The sequence below is a fragment of the Hoplias malabaricus genome, chromosome 2, assembly GCF_029633855.1.
Source record: "Hoplias malabaricus isolate fHopMal1 chromosome 2, fHopMal1.hap1, whole genome shotgun sequence".
Lineage (NCBI taxonomy): Eukaryota > Metazoa > Chordata > Actinopteri > Characiformes > Erythrinidae > Hoplias > Hoplias malabaricus.
The window spans coordinates 16,951,292-16,975,578 of record NC_089801.1 but is presented as its reverse complement, the minus strand read 5'-3'; the positions used below and the strand labels follow the sequence as shown (position 1 = coordinate 16,975,578).

The following is a 24,287-nucleotide window of genomic DNA, read 5'->3' as shown; positions in this document are numbered from 1 at the left end:
TAATGGGGTCATTCAGCATATTGGAAATGGGATACGGGTCCAATTACCATATATCCTGATGGTGTCAGATATACTGGAATTGGGATGTTAATCCAAATGGGTGTTTATTGAGTGAGGTGAAATGTGAGAGGTCCATCAGATGACATTGGTCCCACTTGTGTATTTTTTGACATCACTAAATAACACTGGAATTGGGACCCTACTTGTAATATATTTGATATAGCAAGAATATACGGTAATTGCACTCTCCCACTGCTAGTATTTTTGGTAGTTCATAGCTTGGATATATGGTAATTGCATCCTGTTGCAATATATTTGACATAGATAGAGAATGTCGTAATTGGCCACTATAATATATCCAATATGTTTAGTATACGTACAATTTATTTGAAGTGAGACGGTGTCCAATCACCACTTTCAGTCTAATTCAGGATTCATGGTAATTGGACCAATGTCCCACTTTCAAATATATTTGAACAGGTTCTCTTAAATGACTTTATTTGGAGAAGTGTCCAGTTGCAGGATACTAAGTATAATTAATTTATTTCATGTCACATGTTTGTTTAAAAAAACTGCCAATGTTCATATTAAATTACATGATGTGGGAATGTCATGTTATAAACTTAGCACAAAAAGTAAAGAAATGTGTATTTGGTAGATTTCCTTTGTTTCTCAATGCTTCTTGTCAATAAATCTTAGACCATTGGAGCTTGTTAATTTCTCTTTTAAATGGTGCCACATTTGTAAGGAGCATGTATTTGTGGGAGGAGCAGTTGAGCTGAGTGTGTGGGTTGCACCCATAAAAAAAATTTGACAAATCCTCTCTGCCAAAGCCAAACAGCTTATTCTGCCATTAACTTGTTTGGTGGTGGACTGGATGATTGAAGTTTGAAGAAACAAGAACATATCAGCAATTTAACAATGTATTAATTTAACAAACAGGAGCCTCAGAAGCGTGTGGAAGAACCATACACAGCTACAACAGCCTTCACCTTCTCCTCACGGTGGTCACCAGCCTGGTCACACACTGCTGTGGAATGGCATCCCTTCCTTCTAAACGGGCATTTATCTGGAGTCACCCACTGTGGTTGTGTTGGTCACTCTGGCACCAACAGCATGTCCAAGCTGATCCCACAAGTGTTCAATGGGGTTGAGGTCAGGAGCTGGCAGGTCATTCCATCCTCTCCACTCTGGAGGTAGTCTCTGGTAAACCCCGCTCTGTGGAGGCGAGTGTTGTCATCTTGGAGGATAGAGTTCGGTCTCAGACTGTGGAGATATGGCATTGCCACTGTGGAGATATGGGATTGATATTTCATCTGAATATCTCTCTGAAATTTGAAGTCTCCAATGATGACAAACCTCATTTTTCCATTGAGGGAGATGCCACCCCACACCATCACACTACCTCCACCAAAAGATGTTACTCTATCGGTTGCAGCAATCATCATAGTATTCTCCGCATCTTCTCCACACTTTGATCCTATGATCCACCTGCTGGAGGCAGAATCTGGACTCATTGCTGAACATAACGTTCCTACACATGCTCAGATTCCAGTGCACATGTTGCAGACACCAGCGCAAATGGGCCTGACGGTGAAGGGCAGTCTATTCCAGATTGTCTGGCAGAGAGCCATCAGCCATAACGTCCTGCAAGCTTTGACTGCAAATCTGTAGAAGACTACAGTACCTAAGTGCTGACAGGATGACAGCATCCCACAATGCATGTTCTCTACAAATGTGGCACCATTTTAAAAGGAAATAAACATGATTTCCAACAGTACAAGATTTACTGCCAAGAAGCATTGTTACAACAAAGAAATAATCTACAAACACACATTTCCTTACTTTTTTGTGCTACGTTTATATGATTCAGACCATATATGCTCCTTTTGGAAGGTTGGACCTCCCACATGGTGGGGGATGGGCTTTAGAGCGGTCAAAGAAAAACCTATCCCACTTGCAATATATATGACACCATTGAGTATATTGGAATTATGATGGTGAAGCTGCTGGCTGTTAATTCTGCATTTGAGCCGTAGAAACTTAACCCAGATCAGTGGGCTTCGACATGCTGATCATCTGGAAAGAGTGGGTCCGGGTAAAGTCCTGGACGAATGTTGTGTGTTGCGTTCACACACCCAGCTCCTCTGGGAAAACTCTGGAACATTTGTGAATTACTGCACATGTGTGAATATTGCATAGGAGAGATCTTACTCTAAAAAACCCTGTCTTTTTCACTAAATACCTGCTCATGTTCCAGCCCCAGTCCCTGGAAAATCTGGAACATCTGTTTATTTACCCTTTTATGCCACTGTCTTTATGTATTTGTGTGTTAAAGAGGATCTGTTTCTGCTCCAGATGATTTTAGCTGATTCTCTCCTGGTGTAAAGCTGTGTGCTGATGAACATCTGTCTGTGTGTTTTATTCTTCACTGTAGACACCAAGCCTGCGGTTCTCGTGGTGCTCCATCACACATTCAACCCCCGCATCACTCTCAAAGACAGCAGCAGAAGTGTAAACAGAGAGAACACACTCACTGTGGACTGTGTGTTCCATGAGGACAGAGGATTGCTGCAGTGTCCCAGGAATCAGGACGCAGTGAAGACAGTCTCAGAGTGGATAAAACCTCTGGTATTTCACCCTTCAGTCAGATTTAACCTGTGAATTTGATTCAGAAACATATTCTCTCACACACCACAGCTGTTCTAGTCTTGAGTCACGCAGTGTTTCCTCATTAAATCTGTTCCCCTGGTTTCTCTTCAGGCTAAAAAACAGGACACAGCACAGTGGAGTAAGTTCTGCTGTATTTTATAATGAAGGCAGTTCTGTTTTATTCTAATATCAGTGAAACTGTTACAGTTCATCATTCTCTCTTTTCTTTTCTTTCCTCCACACCATCGCTCCTCCTCCTCCTCCTCCTCCTGCACATGACCCGGTGAGTGATTTATCTGCTGCTCTCGTACCCTACACTACAACACTGGACACTTACAGGACTGACCACTGTTAAACCCCACTGACCCCAGAACAGGCTTTAGACCCTGACCACAGAAAACACTGGACTTCAGTTCTCTTTAAACAAACTGAACTGAATTCTACTGAAACAGAATAATCAGGATTTACTGACTGCGTTATTGTTTTTCAGAAAGTGGAATGTAAACGGATAAAGGAAGAAGTGGAGCGTCTGAAAAGAGGTGAGTGTGACGTCTCTGTTAACGTCCTCCTCTGTCTCCCACTGCTCTCTACACTCATTTATCCCCAACTCTTTTACCCAGTCTGAGTTACTGACCCCTCCACCGTCAGCTACGACTCCCCCGTCACACCCTGCAGCGTTCACCCAGGATCCAGTCGAGCCGCTCAGACGAGTTTATTCCTCCATTTGTGGGAAAGGAAATGTAGTAAGATGAAAGGTGGAGGGAGAATGACTAGTTTCTCGTGAGGAGCGAGGCTCTGTGAATGAATCATGTTCAGTTTCTCTCCTGTTCTGTTTTTTCTGTTGTAGAGAAAGTTAAATTCTTCTGTGCTGTGGAGGGAAAGACACTGAACTCTCATCTGGAATTCATAAAACATCTGAAAGAGGGTCCCTTTGATGTGGAGGAGGTGTCTGAGGTGGAGGAGAGTGATTTTATTCTGTTCTTCTGCCCCATTGTGTCTCAAGCTGGAACTGATATTGAAGCAGCGCTGCAGAAGCTTCAGAGATTATCAGGTACTGAGTTCTGTGATCAGTCTGTTCAGCCTCCGAGCCACCAGGGGGCTCCACGAGGACTCAGTCACTAGTAAATGTTTCTGTGACAACATGTTTCCTCCTGTAAGTCTGAATGGTGCTGATGTCCCCAGAGTGTGGACTTGGAGGAGGACGACAGGGCACAAGGCTTCGTTTGGGACGGGACTTTATTTGATTAAACAACTTCTACACTTTAAACTGAGGACACTGCAGGGTCCCGACAAGAAGAGCTCACACTGCCCTCGTTTACCAACAACTGCCTTTTTCACACATGAAATCAAGGGAATCTCTCTAATGGGGTCATTCTGCATATTGGAAATGGGATACGGGTCCAATTACCATATATCCTGATGGTGTCAGATATACTGGAATTGGGATGTTAATCCAAATGGGTGTTTATTGGTGAGGTGAAATGTGAGAGATCTATCAGATGACATTGGTCCCACTTGTGTATTTTTTGACATCACTAAATAACACTGGAATTGGGACCCTACTTGTAATATATTTGATATAGCAAGAATATACGGTAATTGCACTCTCCCACTGCTAGTATTTTTGGTAGTTCATAGCTTGGATATATGGTAATTGCATCCTGTTGCAATATATTTGACATAGATAGAGAATGTCGTAATTGGCCACTACAATATATCCAATATGTTTAGTATACGTACAATTTATTTGAAGTGAGACGGTGTCCAATCACCACTTTCAGTCTAATTCAGGATTCATGGTAATTGGACCAATGTCCCACTTTCAAATATATTTGAACAGGTTCTCTTAAATGACTTTATTTGGAGAAGTGTCCAGTTGCAGGATACTAAGTATAATTAATTTATTTCATGTCACATGTTTGTTTAAAAAGACTGCCAATGTTCATATTAAATTACATGATGTGGGAATGTCATGTTATAAACTTAGCACAAAAAGTAAAGAAATGTGTATTTGGTAGATTTCCTTTGTTTCTCAATGCTTCTTGTCAATAAATCTTAGACCATTGGAGCTTGTTAATTTCTCTTTTAAATGGTGCCACATTTGTAAGGAGCATGTATTTGTGGGAGGAGCAGTTGAGCTGAGTGTGTGGGTTGCACCCATAAAAAAAATTTGACAAATCCTCTCTGCCAAAGCCAAACAGCTTATTCTGCCATTAACTTGTTTGGTGGTGGACTGGATGATTGAAGTTTGAAGAAACAAGAACATATCAGCAATTTAACAATGTATTAATTTAACAAACAGGAGCCTCAGAAGCGTGTGGAAGAACCATACACAGCTACAACAGCCTTCACCTTCTCCTCACGGTGGTCACCAGCCTGGTCACACACTGCTGTGGGATGGCATCCCTTCCTTCTAAACGGGCATTTATCTGGAGTCACCCACTGTGGTTGTGTTGGTCACTCTGGCACCAACAGCATGTCCAAGCTGATCCCACAAGTGTTCAATGGGATTGAGGTCAGGAGCTGGCAGGTCATTCCATCCTCTCCACTCTGGAGGTAGTCTCTGGTAAACCCCGCTCTGTGGAGGCGAGTGTTGTCATCTTGGAGGATAGAGTTCGGTCTCAGACTGTGGAGATATGGCATTGCCACTGTGGAGATATGGGATTGATATTTCATCTGAATATCTCTCTGAAATTTGAAGTCTCCAATGATGACAAACCTCATTTTTCCAGTGAGGGAGATGCCACCCCACACCATCACACTACCTCCACCAAAAGATGTTACTCTATCGGTTGCAGCAATCATCATAGTATTCTCCGCATCTTCTCCACACTTTGATCCTATGATCCACCTGCTGGAGGCAGAATCTGGACTCATTGCTGAACATAACGTTCCTACACATGCTCAGATTCCAGTGCACATGTTGCAGACACCAGCGCAAATGGGCCTGACGGTGAAGGGCAGTCTATTCCAGATTGTCTGGCAGAGAGCCATCAGCCATAACGTCCTGCAAGCTTTGACTGCAAATCTGTAGAAGACTACAGTACCTAAGTGCTGACAGGATGACAGCATCCCACAATGCATGTTCTCTACAAATGTGGCACCATTTTAAAAGGAAATAAACATGATTTCCAACAGTACAGGATTTACTGCCAAGAAGCATTGTTACAACAAAGAAATAATCTACAAACACACATTTCCTTACTTTTTTGTGCTACGTTTATATGATTCAGACCATATATGCTCCTTTTGGAAGGTTGGACCGCCCACATGGTGGGGGATGGGCTTTAGAGCGGTCAAAGAAAAACCTATCCCACTTGCAATATATATGACACCATTGAGTGTATTGGAATTATGATGGTGAAGCTGCTGGCTGTTAATTCTGCATTTGAGCCGTAGAAACTTAACCCAGATCAGTGGGCTTCGACATGCTGATCATCTGGAAAGAGTGGGTCCGGGTAAAGTCCTGGACGAATGTTGTGTGTTGCGTTCACACACCCAGCTCCTCTGGGAAAACTCTGGAACATTTGTGGATTACTGCACATGTGTGAATATTGCATAGGAGAGATCTTACTCTAAAAAACCCTGTCTTTTTCACTAAATACCTGCTCATGTTCCAGCCCCAGTCCCTGGAAAATCTGGAACATCTGTTTATTTACCCTTTTATGCCACTGTCTTTATGTATTTGTGTGTTAAAGAGGATCTGTTTCTGCTCCAGATGATTTTAGCTGATTCTCTCCTGGTGTAAAGCTGTGCTGCTGATGAACATCTGTCCGTGTGTTTTATTCTTCGCTGTAGACACCAAGCCTGTGGATCTCGTGGTGCTCCATCACACATTCAACCCCAACATCACTCTCAAAGACAGCAGCAGAAGTGTAAACAGAGAGAACACACTCACTGTGGGCTGTGTGTTCTCTGAGGACAGAGGATTACTGCAGTGTCCCAGGAATCAGGACGCAGTGAAGAAAGTCTCAGAGTGGATAAAACCTCTGGTATTTCACCCTTCAGTCAGATTTAACCTGTGAATTTGATTCAGAAACATATTCTCTCACACACCACAGCTGTTCTAGTCTTGAGTCACGCAGTGTTTCCTCATTAAATCTGTTCCTCTGGTTTCTCTTCAGGCTAAAAAACAGGACACAGCACAGTGGAGTAAGTTCTGCTGTATTTTATAATGAAGGCAGTTCTGTTTTATTCTAATATCAGTGAAACTGTTACAGTTCATCATTCTCTCTTTTCTTTTCTTTCCTCCACACCATCGCTCCTCCTCCTCCTCCTCCTCCTGCAGATGACCCGGTGAGTGATTTATCTGCTGCTCTCGTACCCTACACTACAACACTGGACACTTACAGGACTGACCACTGTTAAACCCCACTGACCCCAGAACAGGCTTTAGACCCTGACCACAGAAAACACTGGACTTCAGTTCTCTTTAAACAAACTGAACTGAATTCTACTGAAACAGAATAATCAGGATTTACTGACTGCGTTATTGTTTTTCAGAAAGTGGAACGTAAATGGAGGATGGAAGAAGTGGAGCGTCTGAAAAGAGGTGAGTGTGACGTCTCTGTTAATGTCCTCCTCTGTCTCCCACTGCTCTCTCCACTCATTTATCCCCAACTCTTTTACCCAGTCTGAGTTACTGACCCCTCCACCTTCAGCTACGACTCCCTCGTCACACCCTGCAGCGTTCACCCAGGATCCAGTCGAGCTGCTCAGACGAGTTTATTCCTTCATTTGTGGGAAAGGAAATGTAGTAAGATGAAAGGTGGAGGGAGAATGACTAGTTTCTCGTGAGGAGCGAGGCTCTGTGAATGAATCATGTTCAGTTTCTCTCCTGTTCTGTTTTTTCTGTTGTAGAGAGAGTTAAATTCTTCTGTGCTGTGGGGGGAAAGACACTGAACTCTCATCTGGAATTCATAAAACATCTGAAAGAGGGTCCCTTCGATGTGGAGGAGGTGTCTGAGGTGGAGGAGAGTGATTTCATTCTGTTCTTCTGGCCCATTGTGTCTCGACCTGGAACTGAAATTAAAGCAGCGCTGCTGAAGCTTCAGAGATTATCAGGTACTGAGTTCTGTGATCAGTCTGTTCAGCCTCCGAGCCACCAGGGGGCTCCACGAGGACTCAGTCACTAGTAAATGTTAGTGTGCCAACATGTTTCCTCCTGTAAGTCTGAATGGTGCTGATGTCCCCAGAGTGTGGACTTGGAGGAGGACAGCAGGGCACAGGGCTCCGTTTGGGACGGGACTTTATCTGATTAAACAACTTCTACACTTTAAACTGAGGACACTGCAGGGTCCCGACAAGAAGAGCTCACACTGCCCTCGTTTACCAACAACTGCCCTGCCTCCCTGCTTCTTTAGGAGAGATCTTACTCTAAAAAACCCTGTGTCTGTCACTAAATACCTGCTCATGTTCCAGCCCCAGTCCCTGAAACATCTGGAACATCTGTTTATTTACCCTTTTATGCCACTGTTGTATTTGTGTGTTAAAGAGGATCTGTTTCTGCTCCAGATGATTTTAGCTGATTCTCTCCTGGTGTAAAGCTGTGCTGCTGATGAACATCTGTCTGTGTGTTTTATTCTTCACTGTAGACACCAAGCCTGCAGTTCTCGTGGTGCTCCATCACACATTCGACCCCAACATCACTCTCAAAGACAGCAGCAGAAGTGTAAACAGAGAGAACACACTCACTGTGGACTGTGTGTTCCATGAGGACAGAGGATTACTGCAGTGTCCCAGGAATCAGGACGCAGTGAAGAAAGTCTCAGAGTGGATAAAACCTCTGGTATTTCACCCTTCAGTCAGATTTAACCTGTGAATTTGATTCAGAAACATATTCTCTTACAGATCACAGCTGTTCTAGTCTTGAGTCTCGCAGTGTTTCCGTGATATAAAAATGCAGATTAACACTAATGAGAAATGTTTAATAATAACTAATTACATAATATATTCAGGGAATAATGTTTTGATTAATCCTGATTAATTCTTATTAAATTATGTAGGCCTTAGTGCTTAAAGGAACTTATTACACTGTGTTACTGTGACCTGTGGGAGGAAGGCGCTGAGACCACAATAAGGGAATGTTTGGGATGATTGAACGAGACATGATGATGGTGTACGTGACTGGGGTCCTATATATATGACTTGATTTTGTTCAATAAACTCGAGAGATAAGAGAGAATCTTTAACTGCGTGTCTTATTCCTCTCTTCTCCCCAAAGAATTCTTTGAGCATCGATCTTCCTTTCTGGTGATACTAAGAAGAGTGAGATTAATTTAAAAGTTGCCATAACACACAGCACATCTGAGATTACCATGATTCCCCATGTCCCTGAGTTCCTCAAACAACAACCTTAAACTAAAAGAAGAGGTTAGTTGCCAAAAGCTGAACCGAACAAATGGGTTTTGAGCCTAGAATTAAACAGTGACTGTGTCTGTGTCCCAAACAGTAGCTGAAGGTTTGTTCCAGAGCTGAGGGGCTTTTTAGGAGAAATCTTTCCTCCCACTGAAGTCTTATGAATTCTGGGGACTAGTAAGAGTCCAGCCCCCTGAGATCTGAGTAATCTTGGTGGTTCATAGTGTGTGATGAGGTCTCGCAGGTATTCAGGGGCAAAACCACGCAGCGCTTTAAACATTAATACAAGAATTCTCTATAATCAATACAGAATTCAACTGATAAGACTGGACTGATTTGATCAAATGTTCTGATCTTAGTGAGCACTCTGGCTGCAGCTGTTTGAATTAGCTGGAGTTACTGTTGCTGCTGGACATTAGCCCATTGCAATAATATTATCTCAACTTAATTAAAGCATGTGCTAATTTTTCTGGCACTGATACCACAAACTTAGTGCTTAGACAACCTTATATTCTACAATACATTCACCTCCACACGACTGAAGTTACTCTCCTTTTTGGAACAAGTTCCTCCACCACAGAGACCCACTGTGCTGCTGCTGTGTCTAAATGACTCACATATGAACACACACTGTATTATGAGTAACTGCACAATGTCATTACATTGTAACCACTCTAGGTTTCTCAGTATGATTCTTTGGTTGAATTTCCTCCTGCCATCCTCTGGGTGTCTGCAGTGAGGTTGCCTTGGTGCATATAAAGGGGGAGTCAACCAGGAAGTAGGAGAATGACTAAAAGGGTACAGGCTCTCCATTTTGGTGATCCCTTGTTTGAGAAACTGTGTTTATCTGCTCAATTAAGGGGCCCTTGTCCTGGACGGGCTTTATCATGACTGTTTCCTGAAGCTGTGTGTGGGAGGGAAAATGGTGGGACCTGGGGTCCGAGCCTGTCCAGCGGCCAGAGCTCTTTCATGCATCCATCCATCCATCCATCCATGTATTCATCGTCTGGTATTCTGGACTTCTGTTCTTTATATTCTTCAATATTGCACAGCCTGATATCTCAGTCATAGCTAAGATACACAATATCCTACAGCTGCTGTATATGTGTGAGTGTATATATATATATGTGCCTGTATCTTAAGTGGATGCTTGTATAGTACATTGGTTTCTTTGCACATTTCTGGCTGCAGTGGCTTTGTCTTACAATGTCTCATGCTCCTTGGTTGGCTTCCCTAATCTATATGGAGTTACACAGTGCAGGGATTCCTGAACCTCAGAAATATCTCTGTAGCTACTCTACCAGGTGACACTAGGAGGGGCAGTTACAACATACTGTAAATATGTCAGAACATCTGTTATCACCGTATGGGTATTTTATCATGTTAAAATGTATAAAGACATTATTGTGAAGGATACGATATGACACAGACCTGACAGGAACTCAAAGTGCAGGATGATGCTGTGTTTACTTGAATGTGTTTAACGTTTTTCTGTCTTTGGCCAAGGGCTAAAGGAGCACATGGCTCTGTTTGTTTTGGTTCCTTGTCATGTGATTGTTACCCCTGTCATGTGATAACTCTTCCCTAGTGTCACGTGTCTTGAGTAGTTCCCAGGTGTTTCTTGTCTGTGGTGTACTTTTATAGTCCGTGTTCCCTAGTTGTGGGTCCTTGTCTGCTGTCAGTCTTTGTTCATGTAACTAGTTCTGTCTCAAGGTTTCAGTTTGTTCTGTGCTTTAGAGTTTAGCTTCTGAGTTTAGTGCTTAGCTTCTGTGGTCAGTGTTTAGCTCCTTTGTCTGTCCAGTGTGTGTAGTTTCTCTGTCCCTTGTTTAGCCCCTGGTTCAGTGTTCAGCCTCTGTCTCCAGTGTTCAGCCCCATTGTGACATTAACATATTTTTCTAATTTTTCTGTGGACTGTTCCTTGGTGTTTGATCTTTGTAAATACGTAAACACGCTTGTGTTTTAACTCTGTGTTTCTCCCTCAGACTCGGGCCGCTCGGCTGTGGTCACTCTCGGTCCACTGATGATTCCACAGTAAACATTATCCCCACAATAAAGAGTTAAACTGACCCCTCAGGAGGAGTGTTTGTGTGTTCTTATTGTTTTGGATGGATGTGTGTTCTCAGATGGTGTGTGTGTGTGTGTCTCTGTGCTGCCCCTGATCTTTGTTGCTGTGCTGCTTTAGGAGTGGATTTAGGGCTCTCTCTCCCTCAGTGCACCTTGTTTACAGTGTTGTTTACAGTAATGTTATTGAATGTGGTGTAGAATAAAGCCCACACACAGCGCAGCGTGGTAAAGTGAAGTGTAAACACAGGAGTAAATGAGCTGCAGTCTGTACCTGTGGAGCCTGGAGGTGAAGGTGAGTCTGACACAGCAGCTCTTACACATTCACCTCCCTCGTGAGTAACAGCCTGAACAGTGCTCTGTTCTGTTCCCCGCAGTGAGCTGAAGGGGGCGGTGTAGAGCGCGGTGAGAGCAGAGTGAAAGTGAAAGAGTTGGAGTATGACAAAGACCTGAGGTGAGTAGGAGAGTCTCGATCTGTCAGAGGTTTAATTTTAGTAAAACGCTGAAAACAGAACAGGTTCTAATTCTGAATCTGACTCAAAGTCGCAGTCCGTCAGTTTCAGACTCTGTGTGAGGGACACCGTTAATGTATGCGTTTGTTTTCAAAACAGGACGTGCGTCTTTCTCGTCCGTAAAGATTAGACTCTCTGTGAATAGGCCTTTACGGATACGTTAAAGTCAGAGCGCTGTTGTCATGGTTACAGAGCAGCTCTGTCCTGTTCTTAGTGGAACACAAGCTTAAAAACCATCAACATTCTGAAAAATAAACTGCGGCGATTAAAGAAAATAAAACTCCCCCTGGTTTATTCTCATCAGAGAGGAAAGTAGCTATTGGCTGTCGTAAATCGACGCTGTAGAAGAGGGGAATAACGCCGTGGAGGGACAAAGCGTGATTAAACATCACCCTAAATATGTTTGGAACTACAAATGATCAGTTATTTCAGAGCGGTATGTGATTTCGCATCTGAGTACGTCACCAGTAACACCAGAAGAAGAGGCAAAAAAAAACAATCAGATTCAGTGTGAACAGTCCTTTAGTCTGTCATTAAGCTACAGTTTAGTGAAGTACTGATGTAACAGTCATGGATGTAAGAACCACAATACAACAATAAATAGTAATTATATTAATAAGAGATGGATACTTTATTAATCCCTAAGGATATTTAGTAGCCAGTAGCAACCAACGAACACAACAGACTTCTCAATAGAGAGGATAGTACCATTTACAGAACATGAAAACGCAGATTAAGCTATTGGAGCATATGATATAAAAAATAATAAAAATAATTTAAAGGAACGGAGGAGCAATGGTAAAGAATAAAATATAAAATTGAGAAACATAGAGTAGAAGTGGACCATATGGTAGTTGTATCAGTCTGAGGAAGTAATAATTATAATAGATTTGGAAGCTAATCCTGGTCATTACTACAGTGGAACTGATGCACCGCGACACTGAAATGGATAAAGTGGAAAATAAAAAAAAGATGATGATGATGATATAACTGAGGATTGTGGGTAAGGTCGAGGGGTCAGAGGCTGGCAGCAGTAGAGCAGCTGGTGTGAACCACAGGAGAATCCAGCAGACAATCTTCCTTCAGTGAGCAGGGCAGGGGGGTAAAAAGACCATCTGCAGTGTCACTGATTAGACTCTCTGTATCTAACTGGAAATGTAAAGTCAAATGATCACATCTCAGTGAAATGTGGGTCTCCGTATTGATGGTCATTCTTCAGTCCGACTGCTGATACGTTCAGATGAAGTGACTGTTGAGATGTTTCTGTTTCCTTCTCAGTTTCTTGAAGAAACCCCAGCGTGCGTCGTGTGTAAAACAGTGTTTTAACGTCAGCAACCTCCCAGAGTTCCTCAGAAACACCACAGACCTGGTCTGGACTGTACAATGGACAAATTCAGATCAAACTCCTCCAAAGGTGAGCTGTGACTGTGACCTGTCTGACACTGATCTGGAGCTGAGAACAGAACAGTGTCCAACACCGAGCTCTGATCAACTCACTGTTTACAGCTCAGCTGTGTGTAAAACACCCTCTGGTCACACACAGAGAACACACCTCTCTACATCACAACACACACTCACTCTTTATTTACTGAGATCATTTTAGATTTTATATTGTTGGACACGTTAACTGTACACAGCACAGTGGAGTAAGTTCTGCTGTATTTTATAATGAAGACAGTTCTGTTTTATTCTAATATCAGTGAAACTGTTACAGTTCATCATTCTCTCTTTTCTTTTCTTTCCTCCACACCATCGCTCCTCCTCCTCCTCCTCCTCCTCCTGCAGATGACCCGGTGAGTGATTTATCTGCTGCTCTCGTACCCTACACTACAACACTGGACACTTACAGGACTGACCACTGTTAAACCCCACTGACCCCAGAACAGGCTTTAGACCCTTACCACAGAAAACACTGGACTTCAGTTCTCTTTAAACAAACTGAACTGAATTCTACTGAAACAGAATAATCAGGATTTACTGACTGCGTTATTGTTTTTCAGAAAGTGGAACGTAAACGGAGGATGGAAGAAGAGGAGCCACTGGATCGAGGTGAGTGTGACGTCTCTGTTAACGTCGTCCTCTTCTGTCTCCCACTGCTCTCTCCACTCTTTTACCCAGTCTGAGTTACTGACCCCTCCACCGTCAGCTACGACTCCCCCGTCACACCCTGCAGCGTTCACCCAGGATCCAGTCGAGACGCTCAGACGAGTTTATTCCTTCATTTGTGGGAAAGGAAATGTAGTAAGGTGAAAGGTGGAGGGAGAATGACTAGTTTCTCGTGAGGAGAGAGGCTCTGTGAATGAATCATGTTCAGTTTCTCTCCTGTTCTGTTTTTTCTGTTGTAGAGAAAGTTAAATTCTTCTGTGCTGTGGGGGGAAAGACACTGAACTCTCATCTGGAATTCATAAAACATCTGAAAGAGGGTCCCTTCGATGTGGAGGAGGTGTTTAATGTGGAGGAGAGTGATTTTATTCTGTTCTTCTGCCCCATTGTGTCTCGAGCTGGAACTGATATTGAAGCAGCGCTGCAGAAGCTTCAGGGATTATCAGGTACTGAGTTCTGTGATCAGTCTGTTCTGCCTCTGAGCCACCAGGGGGCTCCACGAGGACTCAGTCACTAGTAAATGTTTCTGTGCCAACATGTTTCCTCCTGTAAGTCTGAATGGTGCTGATGTCCCCAGAGTGTGGACTTGGAGGAGGACGGCAGGGCACAGGGCTATGTTTGGGACGGGACTTTATCTGATTAAACAACTTCTACACTTTAAACTGAGGACACTGCAGGGTCCCGACAAGAAGAGCTCACACTGCCCTCCTTTACCAACAATTGCCCTGCCTCCCTGCTTCTTTAGGAGAGATCTTACTCTAAAAAACCCTGTGTCTGTCACTAAATACCTGCTCATGTTCCAGCCCCAGTCCCTGAAACATCTGGAGCATCTGTTTATTTACCCTTTTATGCCACTGTCTTTATGTATTTGTGTGTTAAAGAGGATCTGTTTCTGCTCCAGATGATTTTAGCTGATTCTCTCCTGGTGTAAAGCTGTGCTGCTGATGAACATCTGTAGTGGAAATAGTATGCACACGTTGCTGTGGCATTAGCACTACATAGCAGAGTCAATGATAATTAATTATTATTTCATTAATAATTAATTATTTATTTCATTTTGCTAAGCTCCATGTTTGGGAGCTTTAACTAATATGGAGTGTCCTTACCTGTCTTAATTTTAGCTTAGACAAGTAGGTTATCTTCACATATTATACAGCAGAATTAACTAGAATTAACTATTATTAATGAATTATGCTCATTGACCCGCCATGGGTTCTTGACTCTAAAATGGAATCTGAACTAGAAATTTTAATTCCATACAAGAAAGGTGCACACACAAACAAATAACCAAGGATTGGTTTTATCACACAACTGGTTTATTAATTGTAATATCAAATAATGAATATTGATTAGACATTCATATAATGAAATGGATTACAGTGATATATGAGGGAACAGGGAGATTAATATATGAGGGAATTTCTCTATGGTAATTATTGGCCTAAGTTCTAAGAAAGGCTATTGTTTATCCCAGCAAACTTTCAGTACCAACCCATGAGCCATGAGAGACATAAAACCATGTGACCTTACATATCCGGAGATGGACAGGCAGCATGTTGCTGATGGTGCCTTCCGGCACGACTTCCAGGAGAATTGCCGACGTGGGCATTCCTTTTCTCCTGAGTCTTTCAGACGCAGTCGTCGGAGCTGGTGGCGTTCTGAAGGTCTCTGTGGGGATTCTTCGTCGTCGCTGATCTTCCGCCTTGTGAGAGAGAGACACGTCCATGCAGGTCTCTCCTGGAGCCTCATCTCAGAAGATCATTCTGAGGGTGCATGCGGCCGTCCTCTTTGTGGCGTTGTCGTTGTTTTGAGGGTCAGAGGTTGCCTTCATGTTTTGGGTGTGGCATTGAAATTTCGCTAGGGTTAAACTATAGCTTTTCTTAATCTATAGTTTCTATCTGGACAACATTAATGTAGAAAAATCGGTTCTCTCTGGACCACGAGGGGCCCAAGACTGTTGAAGAGAGCCATGAGAGAGCTCAGGAGAGCTCTCTGACTACCCTATCTGAGAAGCATTGTCTGCTGGAAGCAGGACAGAGAGACGTTCTTCAGAAAAAGGTCTTCCTCTCCAAAATTCTCTAAGAATGTGTCTCAGAGGAGTGTTAAAAAGAGTGAGCGCAAAACCTTAGGTCATTTTACTCTTTAGCCTTGAAAAAGGCTGAAACGGTAAACGCCCCAAGTGTCTGGAGCCTTGAAGTGAAGAGTCGAACAGTGGAGAAAAAGGGGAAGAAGCCTAAAAAGCTGTGTCATTTGGCACCACAGGTTTTTAACCAGAGTTTAGAAAACCCGCCCCGAATACTTGATTCATCCTCAGTGAGGGAGAATTGGAGCTTTTCTTGCTCCTGATTGGCTGTTTCCTGTACCTTGGGAGTGGCACTTGACAAGATAAAGACTTGACCATCCCTGAGTGAATACTTTGCAATATAAAAGATTAGATGTTAACACAAAGTAATATCATTAAGAAAAAGACAACCATGTTCTTTATAATTATTAACCAACTAAACACATAGTATGTGGCTACCTTGGTTCTACATAAATTCATATAAACAAAAATGACTTTAAACACATGTAAATTAATTCCACCTATGTTGATTGTCAAAACAGGATTAACATCAAACAGTTCTGCACACATGTAACTTCAAATTGTTTTAAACCAATGGGAATTAAGGTTTGTGTTTTGTTTAACAATCTTTCAAAATGTGTGAGAGAACAGTTTTAATCAAGTTTGAGTCTGTGTGTCTCTCTGCACTTTGCAGAGATTCTGCTCTTGACCCTGGGACCTTGGGTCGTAAACGTCCTGGAGTGAGGTTTTATGAGCCTGCTCTGGATGCTAATGTCAAATTCCGATCTTGCTTGGTGTGTTTCTGAAGTGAGCTAAAGTTTGGGTATATCAAATCACATCTTCAGAAAGTCACAATTTCTTATTAGAAATTAATACACATTCATCATATCCAATACACATCTGTCTGTGTGTTTTATTCTTCACTGTAGACACCAAGCCTGCGATTCTCGTGGTGCTCCATCACACATTCGACCCCTACATCACTCTCCCAGAGAGCAGCAGAAGTGTAAACACAAAGAACACATTCACTGTGGACTGTGTGTTCCATGAGGACAGAGGATTACTGCAGTGTCCCAGGAATCAGGACGCAGTGAAGAAAGTCTCAGAGTGGATAAAACCTCTGGTATTTCACCCTTCAGTCAGATTTAACCTGTGAATTTGATTCAGAAACATATTCTCTCACACACCACAGCTGTTCTAGTCTTGAGTCACACAGTGTTTCCTCATTAAATCTGTTCCTCTGGTTTCTCTTCAGGCTAAAGAACAGGACACAGCACAGTGGAGTAAGTTCTGCTGTATTTTATAATGAAGACAGTTCTGTTTTATTCTAATATCAGTGAAACTGTTACAGTTAATCATTCTCTCTTTTCTTTTCTTTCCTCCACACCATCGCTCCTCCTCCTCCTCCTCCTCCTCCTCCTCCTGCAGATGACCCGGTGAGTGATTTATCTGCTGCTCTCGTACCCTACACTACAACACTGGACACTTACAGGACTGACCACTGTTAAACCCCACTGACCCCAGAACAGGCTTTAGACCCTGACCACAGAAAACACTGGAGTTCAGTTCTCTTTAAACAAACTGAACTGAATTCTACTGAAACAGAATAATCAGGATTTACTGACTGCGTTATTGTTTTTCAGAAAGTGGAACGTAAACGGCTGAAGAGAGAAGTGGAGCGTCTGAAAAGAGGTGAGTGTGACGTCTCTGTTAACGTCCTCCTCTGTCTCCCACTGCTCTCTCCACTCATTTATCCCCAACTCTTTTACCCAGTCTGAGTTACTGACCCCTCCACCGTCAGCTACGACTCCCTCGTCACACCCTGCAGCGTTCACCCAGGATCCAGTCGAGCCGCTCAGACGAGTTTATTCCTTCATTTGTGGGAAAGGAAATGTAGTAAGATGAAAGGTGGAGGGAGAATGACTAGTTTCTCGTGAGGAGAGAGGCTCTGTGAATGAATCATGTTCAGTTTCTCTCCTGTTCTGTTTTTTCTGTTGTAGAGAAAGTTAAATTCTTCTGTGCTGTGGGGGGAAAGACACTGAACTCTCATCTGGAATTCATAAAACATCTGAAAGAGGGTCCCTTCGATGTGGAGGAGGTGTTTAATGTGGAGGAGAGTAATTTCATTCTGTTCTTCTGCCCCATTGTGTCTCAAGCTGGAACTGATATTGAAGCAGCGCTGCAAAAGCTTCAGAGATTATCAGGTACTGAGTTCTGTGATCAGTCTGTTCAGCCTCCGAGCCACCAGGGGGCTCCACGAGGACTCAGTCACTAGTAAATGTTTGTGTGCCAACATGTTTCCTCCTGTAAGTCTGAATGGTGCTGATGTCCCCAGAGTGTGGACTTGGAGGAGGACGGCAGGGCACAGGGCTCCGTTTGGGACGGGACTTTATCTGATTAAACAACTTCTACACTTTAAACTGAGGACACTGCAGGGTCCCGACAAGAAGAGCTCACACTGCCCTCGTTTACCAACAACTGCCCTGCCTCCCTGCTTCTTTAGGAGAGATCTTACTCTAAAAAACCCTGTGTCTGTCACTAAATACCTGCTCATGTTCCAGTCCCAGTCCCTGAAACATCTGGAACATCTGTTTATTTACCCTTTTATGCCACTGTCTTTATGTATTTGTGTGTTAAAGAGGATCTGTTTCTGCTCCAGATGATTTTAGCTGATTCTCTCCTGGTGTAAAGCTGTGCTGCTGATGAACATCTGTCCGTGTGTTTTATTCTTCGCTGTAGACACCAAGCCTGCGGTTCTCGTGGTGCTCCATCACACGATCGACCCCAACATCACTCTCAAAGACAGCAGCAGAAATGTAAACAGAGAGAACACACTCACTGTGGACTGTGTGTTCCATGAGGACAGAGGATTACTGCAGTGTCCCAGGAATCAGGACGCAGTGAAGAAAGTCTCAGAGTGGATAAAACCTCTGGTATTTCACCCTTCAGTCAGATTTAACCTGTGAATTTGATTCAGAAACATGTTCTCTCACACACCACAGCTGTTCTAGTCTTGAGTCACGCAGTGTTTCCTCATTAAATCTGTTCCTCTGGTTTCTCTTCAGGCTAAAAAACAGGACACAGCACAGTGGAGTAAGTTCTGCTGTATTTTATAATGAAGACAGTTCTGTTTTATTCTAATATCAGTGAAACTGTTACAGTTCATCATTCTCTCTTTTCTTTTCTTTCCTCCACACCATCGCTCCTCCTCCTCCTCCTCCTCCTCCTGCAGATGACCCGGTGAGTGATTTATCTGCTGCTCTCGTACCCTACACTACAACACTGGACACTTACAGGACTGACCACTGTTAAACCCCACTGACCCCAGAACAGACTTTAGACCCTGACCACAGAAAACACTGGACTTCAGTTCTCTTTAAACACACTGAACTGAATTCTACTGAAACAGAATAATCAGGATTTACTGACTGCGTTATTGTTTTTCAGAGAGAGAAATGTAAACGCCTGGAGGAAGAAGTGGAGCGTCTGAAAAGAGGTGAGTGTGACGTCTCTGTTAACATCCTCCTCTGTCTCCCACTGCTCTCTCCACTCATTTATCCCCAACTCTTTTACCCAGTCTGAGTTACTGACCCCTCCACTGTCAGCTACGTCTCCCCCGTCACACCCTGCAGTGGGGCACTGTACAGTGACGACTGTGAGGGTCCAGAGCAGGGGGTTAGGAGTGGACAGGTGAATCAGATCAGATCCTAAACTGACCTACACACCTGATTCTGTTCTTATTTTACAGAGAATGAAGAGCTGAGAAAGAAACTGAAAGACTCAGAGAGGAAGGAAATTAAAGCAGCTGAGGAAATGTTAGTTTCAGTAAAGAATAAAGGTGAGTAATTCTTTTCCCTGAAGAGATTTAAAGTGTTTATCAGATTAAAACATGAATCGTATCGGTATAAATCTTCAGAATCAAACTCTCAGTTGTTTAAAGACGTGATGAAACCCTGAGGTCCCTCGTCTCCCTGTAATTCCTCAGTTCCTCATCAGTAACCCTTATGTCCAGTGATCAGACCTTCCCCCGGCTGCAGCTGGACCTGTCTCACTGCTGTTTCTGTCTCTCAGCTGTTTCCAGATGTAGCTCCTGGAACAATCCAGCGTTCAGGTTCATCCAGAAAAACAAACCAGTTTATTTAGTGTGTGTTTAACTTTCCACAGTGGATCAGCGTCAGACACCATCACAAACAACCATGTACACAGAGACCCCCAGAAGAACACTGAATAAATCTGTGTGTGTTTCCTCTTTAGAGAGAAGCTTTGTCTTTGAGCTGAGTGAAGACTCTGGGGAAGGGAGTAGAGCAGATGGAGAGAGCGCTCCGAGTGGAGAGGAGGAGACACACACCGGAGAATCTACAGCGTCTCAGCAGGGAACAGGAGGAAGTGCAGGAATTATCCGAGAGAGAACCACTTTCTGAATCTGAAAGAAAAGAACTGGAGGAAGGTCATGAGTCAGGACCAAGAGCAGATCAAATTAAGATCATCCTCAAAGAACAACATCAGGAATTAAGTTTTTCTCAATCTACACTAAAGAAGGACAGATGGTGGAGGAGGGTAAGAGGGAAGGACAGAAGGTGGTGGAATGCTCTGTGGAGCAGGTGTAGGATACAGAGCTGAGTTTAGATGCTGTCACTCTGGAGGAGAGCGTTGGGGTCTTCCTCCAGGTCGGGTGGTGACCCCAGAGGGTTTTATTTCTGTAATGAAGCATTGTCCATGTCTCAGTGAGGGACATGAACATCGCTGCAGGACGAGTGAGAGTCCCGTGTGCTGTGTGTTCTGTGAATCTGGATGTTTATATCATGTGAGGCTTTGATCACACAGACTGCTCAAAACTAGGGAACCATGAGAGTTTGCTACTCTCTTCAGTCTCCTGGGGCACGGATTTAGTGTTTCAGAGGTCAGCATCTTTATTCCAGTGTGAGGCGATGTCTCCCGGACAGTCCCAGACATGTGACTCTGGACAGGAGTAAAATGACCAGAGCTGTGAGTTCAGTGAGAAACAGGAGGTAATTATTTAGTCTGTGATTTTATTTCTGTGGGACGAGGGACACGGCCGAACCAGACAGACATAAAATCAGGGTGAGCCATTTATATGGATACACCTTAATAAAATGGGAATGGTTGGTGATATTAATGTCCTGTTTGTGGCACATTAGTATATGGGAGGGGGGAACTTTTCAAGATGGGTGGTGACCATGGTGGCCATTTTGAAGTCGGCTATTTTGGATCCAACTTTTGTTTTTTCAATAGGAAGAGGGTCAGCATCTTTATTCCAGTGTGAGGCGATGTCTCCCGGACAGTCCCAGACATGTGACTCTGGACAGGAGTAAAATGACCAGAGCTGTGAGTTCAGTGAGAAACAGGAGGTAATTATTTAGTCTGTGATTTTATTTCTGTGGGACGAGGGACACGGCCGAACCAGACAGACATAAAATCAGGGTGAGCCATTTATATGGATACACCTTAATAAAATGGGAATGGTTGGTGATATTAATGTCCTGTTTGTGGCACATTAGTATATGGGAGGGGGGAACTTTTCAAGATGGGTGGTGACCATGGTGGCCATTTTGAAGTCGGCTATTTTGGATCCAACTTTTGTTTTTTCAATAGGAAGAGGGTCATGTGACACATCAAACTTATTGGGAATTTCACAAGAAAAAAAATGGTGTGCTTTTTAACGTAACGTTATTCTTTCATGAGTTATTTACAAGTTTCTGACCACTTATAAAATGTGTTCAAAGTGCTGGCCATTGTGTTGGATTGTCAATGCAAACCTCTTCTCCCACTCTTCACACACTGATAGCAACACTGCAGGATAAATGCTAGCACAGGCTTCCAGTATCCGTAGTTTCAGGTGCTGCACATCTTGATGGTATGGTGGGCTATATGGGCTACACCACCACATTATGGGTGTCAGGTTCGAGCATTCCTAGATGAACAGTTTCCTGGAAAGTGGATTGGTCGTCGTGGGCCAGTTGAATGGCCCCCAAGGTCTCCCGATCTGACCCCCTTAGACTTTTATCTTTGGGGTCATCTGAAGGCAATTGTCTATGCTGTGAAGATACGAGATGTTCAGCACCTGAAACTACTTCAAAATGGCCACCATGGTCACCACCAATCTTGAAAAACTTCCCCCCTCCCATATACTAATCTGCCACAAACAGGAAGTTAATATCACCAACCATTCCCATTTTAAGGTGTATCCATATAAATGGCCCACCCTTTAGTGTCTGTAAATGAAGGACTGACCCCAGGGACCTGACCATTTAACTCTCTCCTCGTAGATCTGTACATTGTGTCTTTATCCTGCTCTGAGGAAAAACAGTGAACAGTCCGCATGGTTACAGTGGTGATAGTCACTTTAATTGATAGTTGTCCATAAAATAAATCTAATAAACTTTATTAATAAATAACATGCTGAATAATGTTTACATATTTTTATTATTTTATTAATTAAACACTTGTTTTCACATCCTCAGAACTCCAGAATGTGTCAAATAAGTTTTGTCAATGAAACATTTCAATATAAATAGTCATTTCAGTTTTTGCTGATAATTTTTTTCTGCACCACTCGCACTAGACTCTGGAGTCCTGCAGGGGGCGGTAAGAGCAGCCGTGGTAGTGGTGAAAGGTGGGAGGGTGGTGGTGAGTGTTTGTGAAAAGCTGACACTTATACAGCTGTTGTTTACATCTGTTTACCACCGTCCTGTTGACTGTAATGACCCTGATTAATTATTGTGGTCAGATTTTAAATTTCAAACGAGGTGAAACATAGGGCAGGAGGGCAGCAGGGGGCAGAGGAACACCCGCACTGCTTTAATCCTTCAACATTCGCCCCTTCTGTTTACTTTCACCTTCTGTCTACTGCGTCTTCCACAAATACAAATGTGCCCTTTTGCTATGTGTTTAATTGTAGTTATTTCCTTGAAAATCCTAAATATATAACCCTCTTACGTCCTCTGAAGGTAATTCCCACTGGCAGAACTCTATCTGACTTCACCTCAGATCCATCCACTCTGAAAGGAGAACACACACTAACTCTGGTCTTTAAAAATTATATTCTACAGACTCAGTGCCATTACAAGTCTCCCCAGAGAGGACTGAAAACAATTCTGGACTGCCCTCTTTAGTTTGAAAGGTAAAATATTTACTACAAAAGATTTTGCTTAGATCGACTGGGGTAAGAATATTGTCTTGAAAACAGAACTATTCACTGCATTGAACTCTTTCTTTATTTGTTTGTTTAACAGTATTCATCTGTAACCTCTAGCCTAGTGTCTGTGATTCAGATACCTAATAATATTTTCTTGTGAGGGAGGGTATCATCTGGGACTGTGTATTGCAGAACATGAACTGTAGTTGTAGAGTATGAAGCCACCAAGAGGTAAGTGACTTATAATAACCTTCTGAGAAGGTTCTCTTTCTGCAGAGAAATCCACAATAATACATGTCTATTACACAGGAAATATACTGAATACCAACAAAAAGTAATTTACATAACCCCAACCACACAATGCAACAGCCAAGGCAAACAATCTTCAAACAATTAAACTGTCAACAAGAGAGCGCCTAAATATATAAGATGGTTGGGGTCCGTAGGCTACATAGCAGTTACTTGCTTATGGTGGAGAGCAGAAGGAAGCAGGTGTTAGCAGCGAAAGGTGTGGAAGCTTGAAGTTAAAGTAGGATACAAGGAGGTCTAAGTCCCAACTCCTCAGTAATATCTCCTTCTGCATAAAAAAGAAAAATGAGCATAAAACCAATGGCAAGTAGTCCTATCAATAGCATAACAAATAATAGCACCTAGTAGCAATAGCACTAAAGCATAATATACACATGGAATTAGCATAGCATCAGCAAACAGCAATACACTCAAGTGGAGACCGAAATATGTCTGTAGGTGTTCAATGTGGGCAATGTTGATGAGACTGATCCTTGTAATAAGTGACCTGGTAATCAACAGATTTGAATTGTTCACAGATGGGTCATTGATGTAGTTACTCCCTGGATTCTCTAATAAATGTGTCTCTGGTATGGTAGATGACTGGGTTTACTCTACAGTGTATTATTGTGCAGTGTACATGTTTACAGTGTGAGGGTACTGATGAGCTGTCTGGAGAATGGAGCAGCTTTTCCAGATGGAATGTAGTAAGTATTATTTGAGAGGTCAATGGTGAGACCATATGTTTGGAGGAGGTCCAGACCAGCAATGATGGTAAAGGCCAGGTCCTCATTGCCCATAATGTAGAAAGGGCATCGGATGTGATGTTCCTGTAGTTGGAAGGTTAGCTCTACCACACCCTTGGCACATCATGCCTGTCCATCATCCAGAAGAAAGCTTTGAATCCCGCATGACATCGAAACCTACTTCTTCCCCTTCAGCTCCTCTCATAAGGATTCCTGTAACATAGAATGTGCTGCTGTTGTCCACCAAGTCTGAGGCCTCTCAACCCCTTATCAGAAAGGAGGAAAATCAGAGTGTTACCCCAAGAAGGGCAGGCTGAAGAGCACTGGCATTAGCAAAATTATGAGCTGGG

The 24,287-nt window shown here is 43.0% G+C and overlaps 1 protein-coding gene and 1 long non-coding RNA gene across 2 annotated transcripts; both read left to right on the top strand.

Moving 5' to 3' along the window:
- The first annotated feature begins 13,587 nt into the window (after positions 1-13,587).
- Positions 13,588-18,863, top strand: LOC136676003 (uncharacterized). Its single transcript, XM_066652852.1, has 7 exons — positions 13,588-13,631; positions 13,928-14,131; positions 16,677-16,870; positions 17,391-17,439; positions 17,748-17,951; positions 18,487-18,680; positions 18,813-18,863. The coding sequence occupies exons 1-7, from the start codon at positions 13,604-13,606 to the stop codon at positions 18,861-18,863; spliced, it is 924 nt and encodes a 307-aa protein (XP_066508949.1). The 5' UTR covers positions 13,588-13,603.
- Positions 18,864-19,493: 630 nt separating this feature from the next.
- LOC136687600 (uncharacterized) lies at positions 19,494-21,646 on the top strand. Its single transcript, XR_010800492.1, has 2 exons — positions 19,494-19,585; positions 20,002-21,646. It is a non-coding gene; the product is annotated as an uncharacterized lncRNA (long non-coding RNA).
- The last annotated feature ends 2,641 nt before the right edge of the window (positions 21,647-24,287 follow it).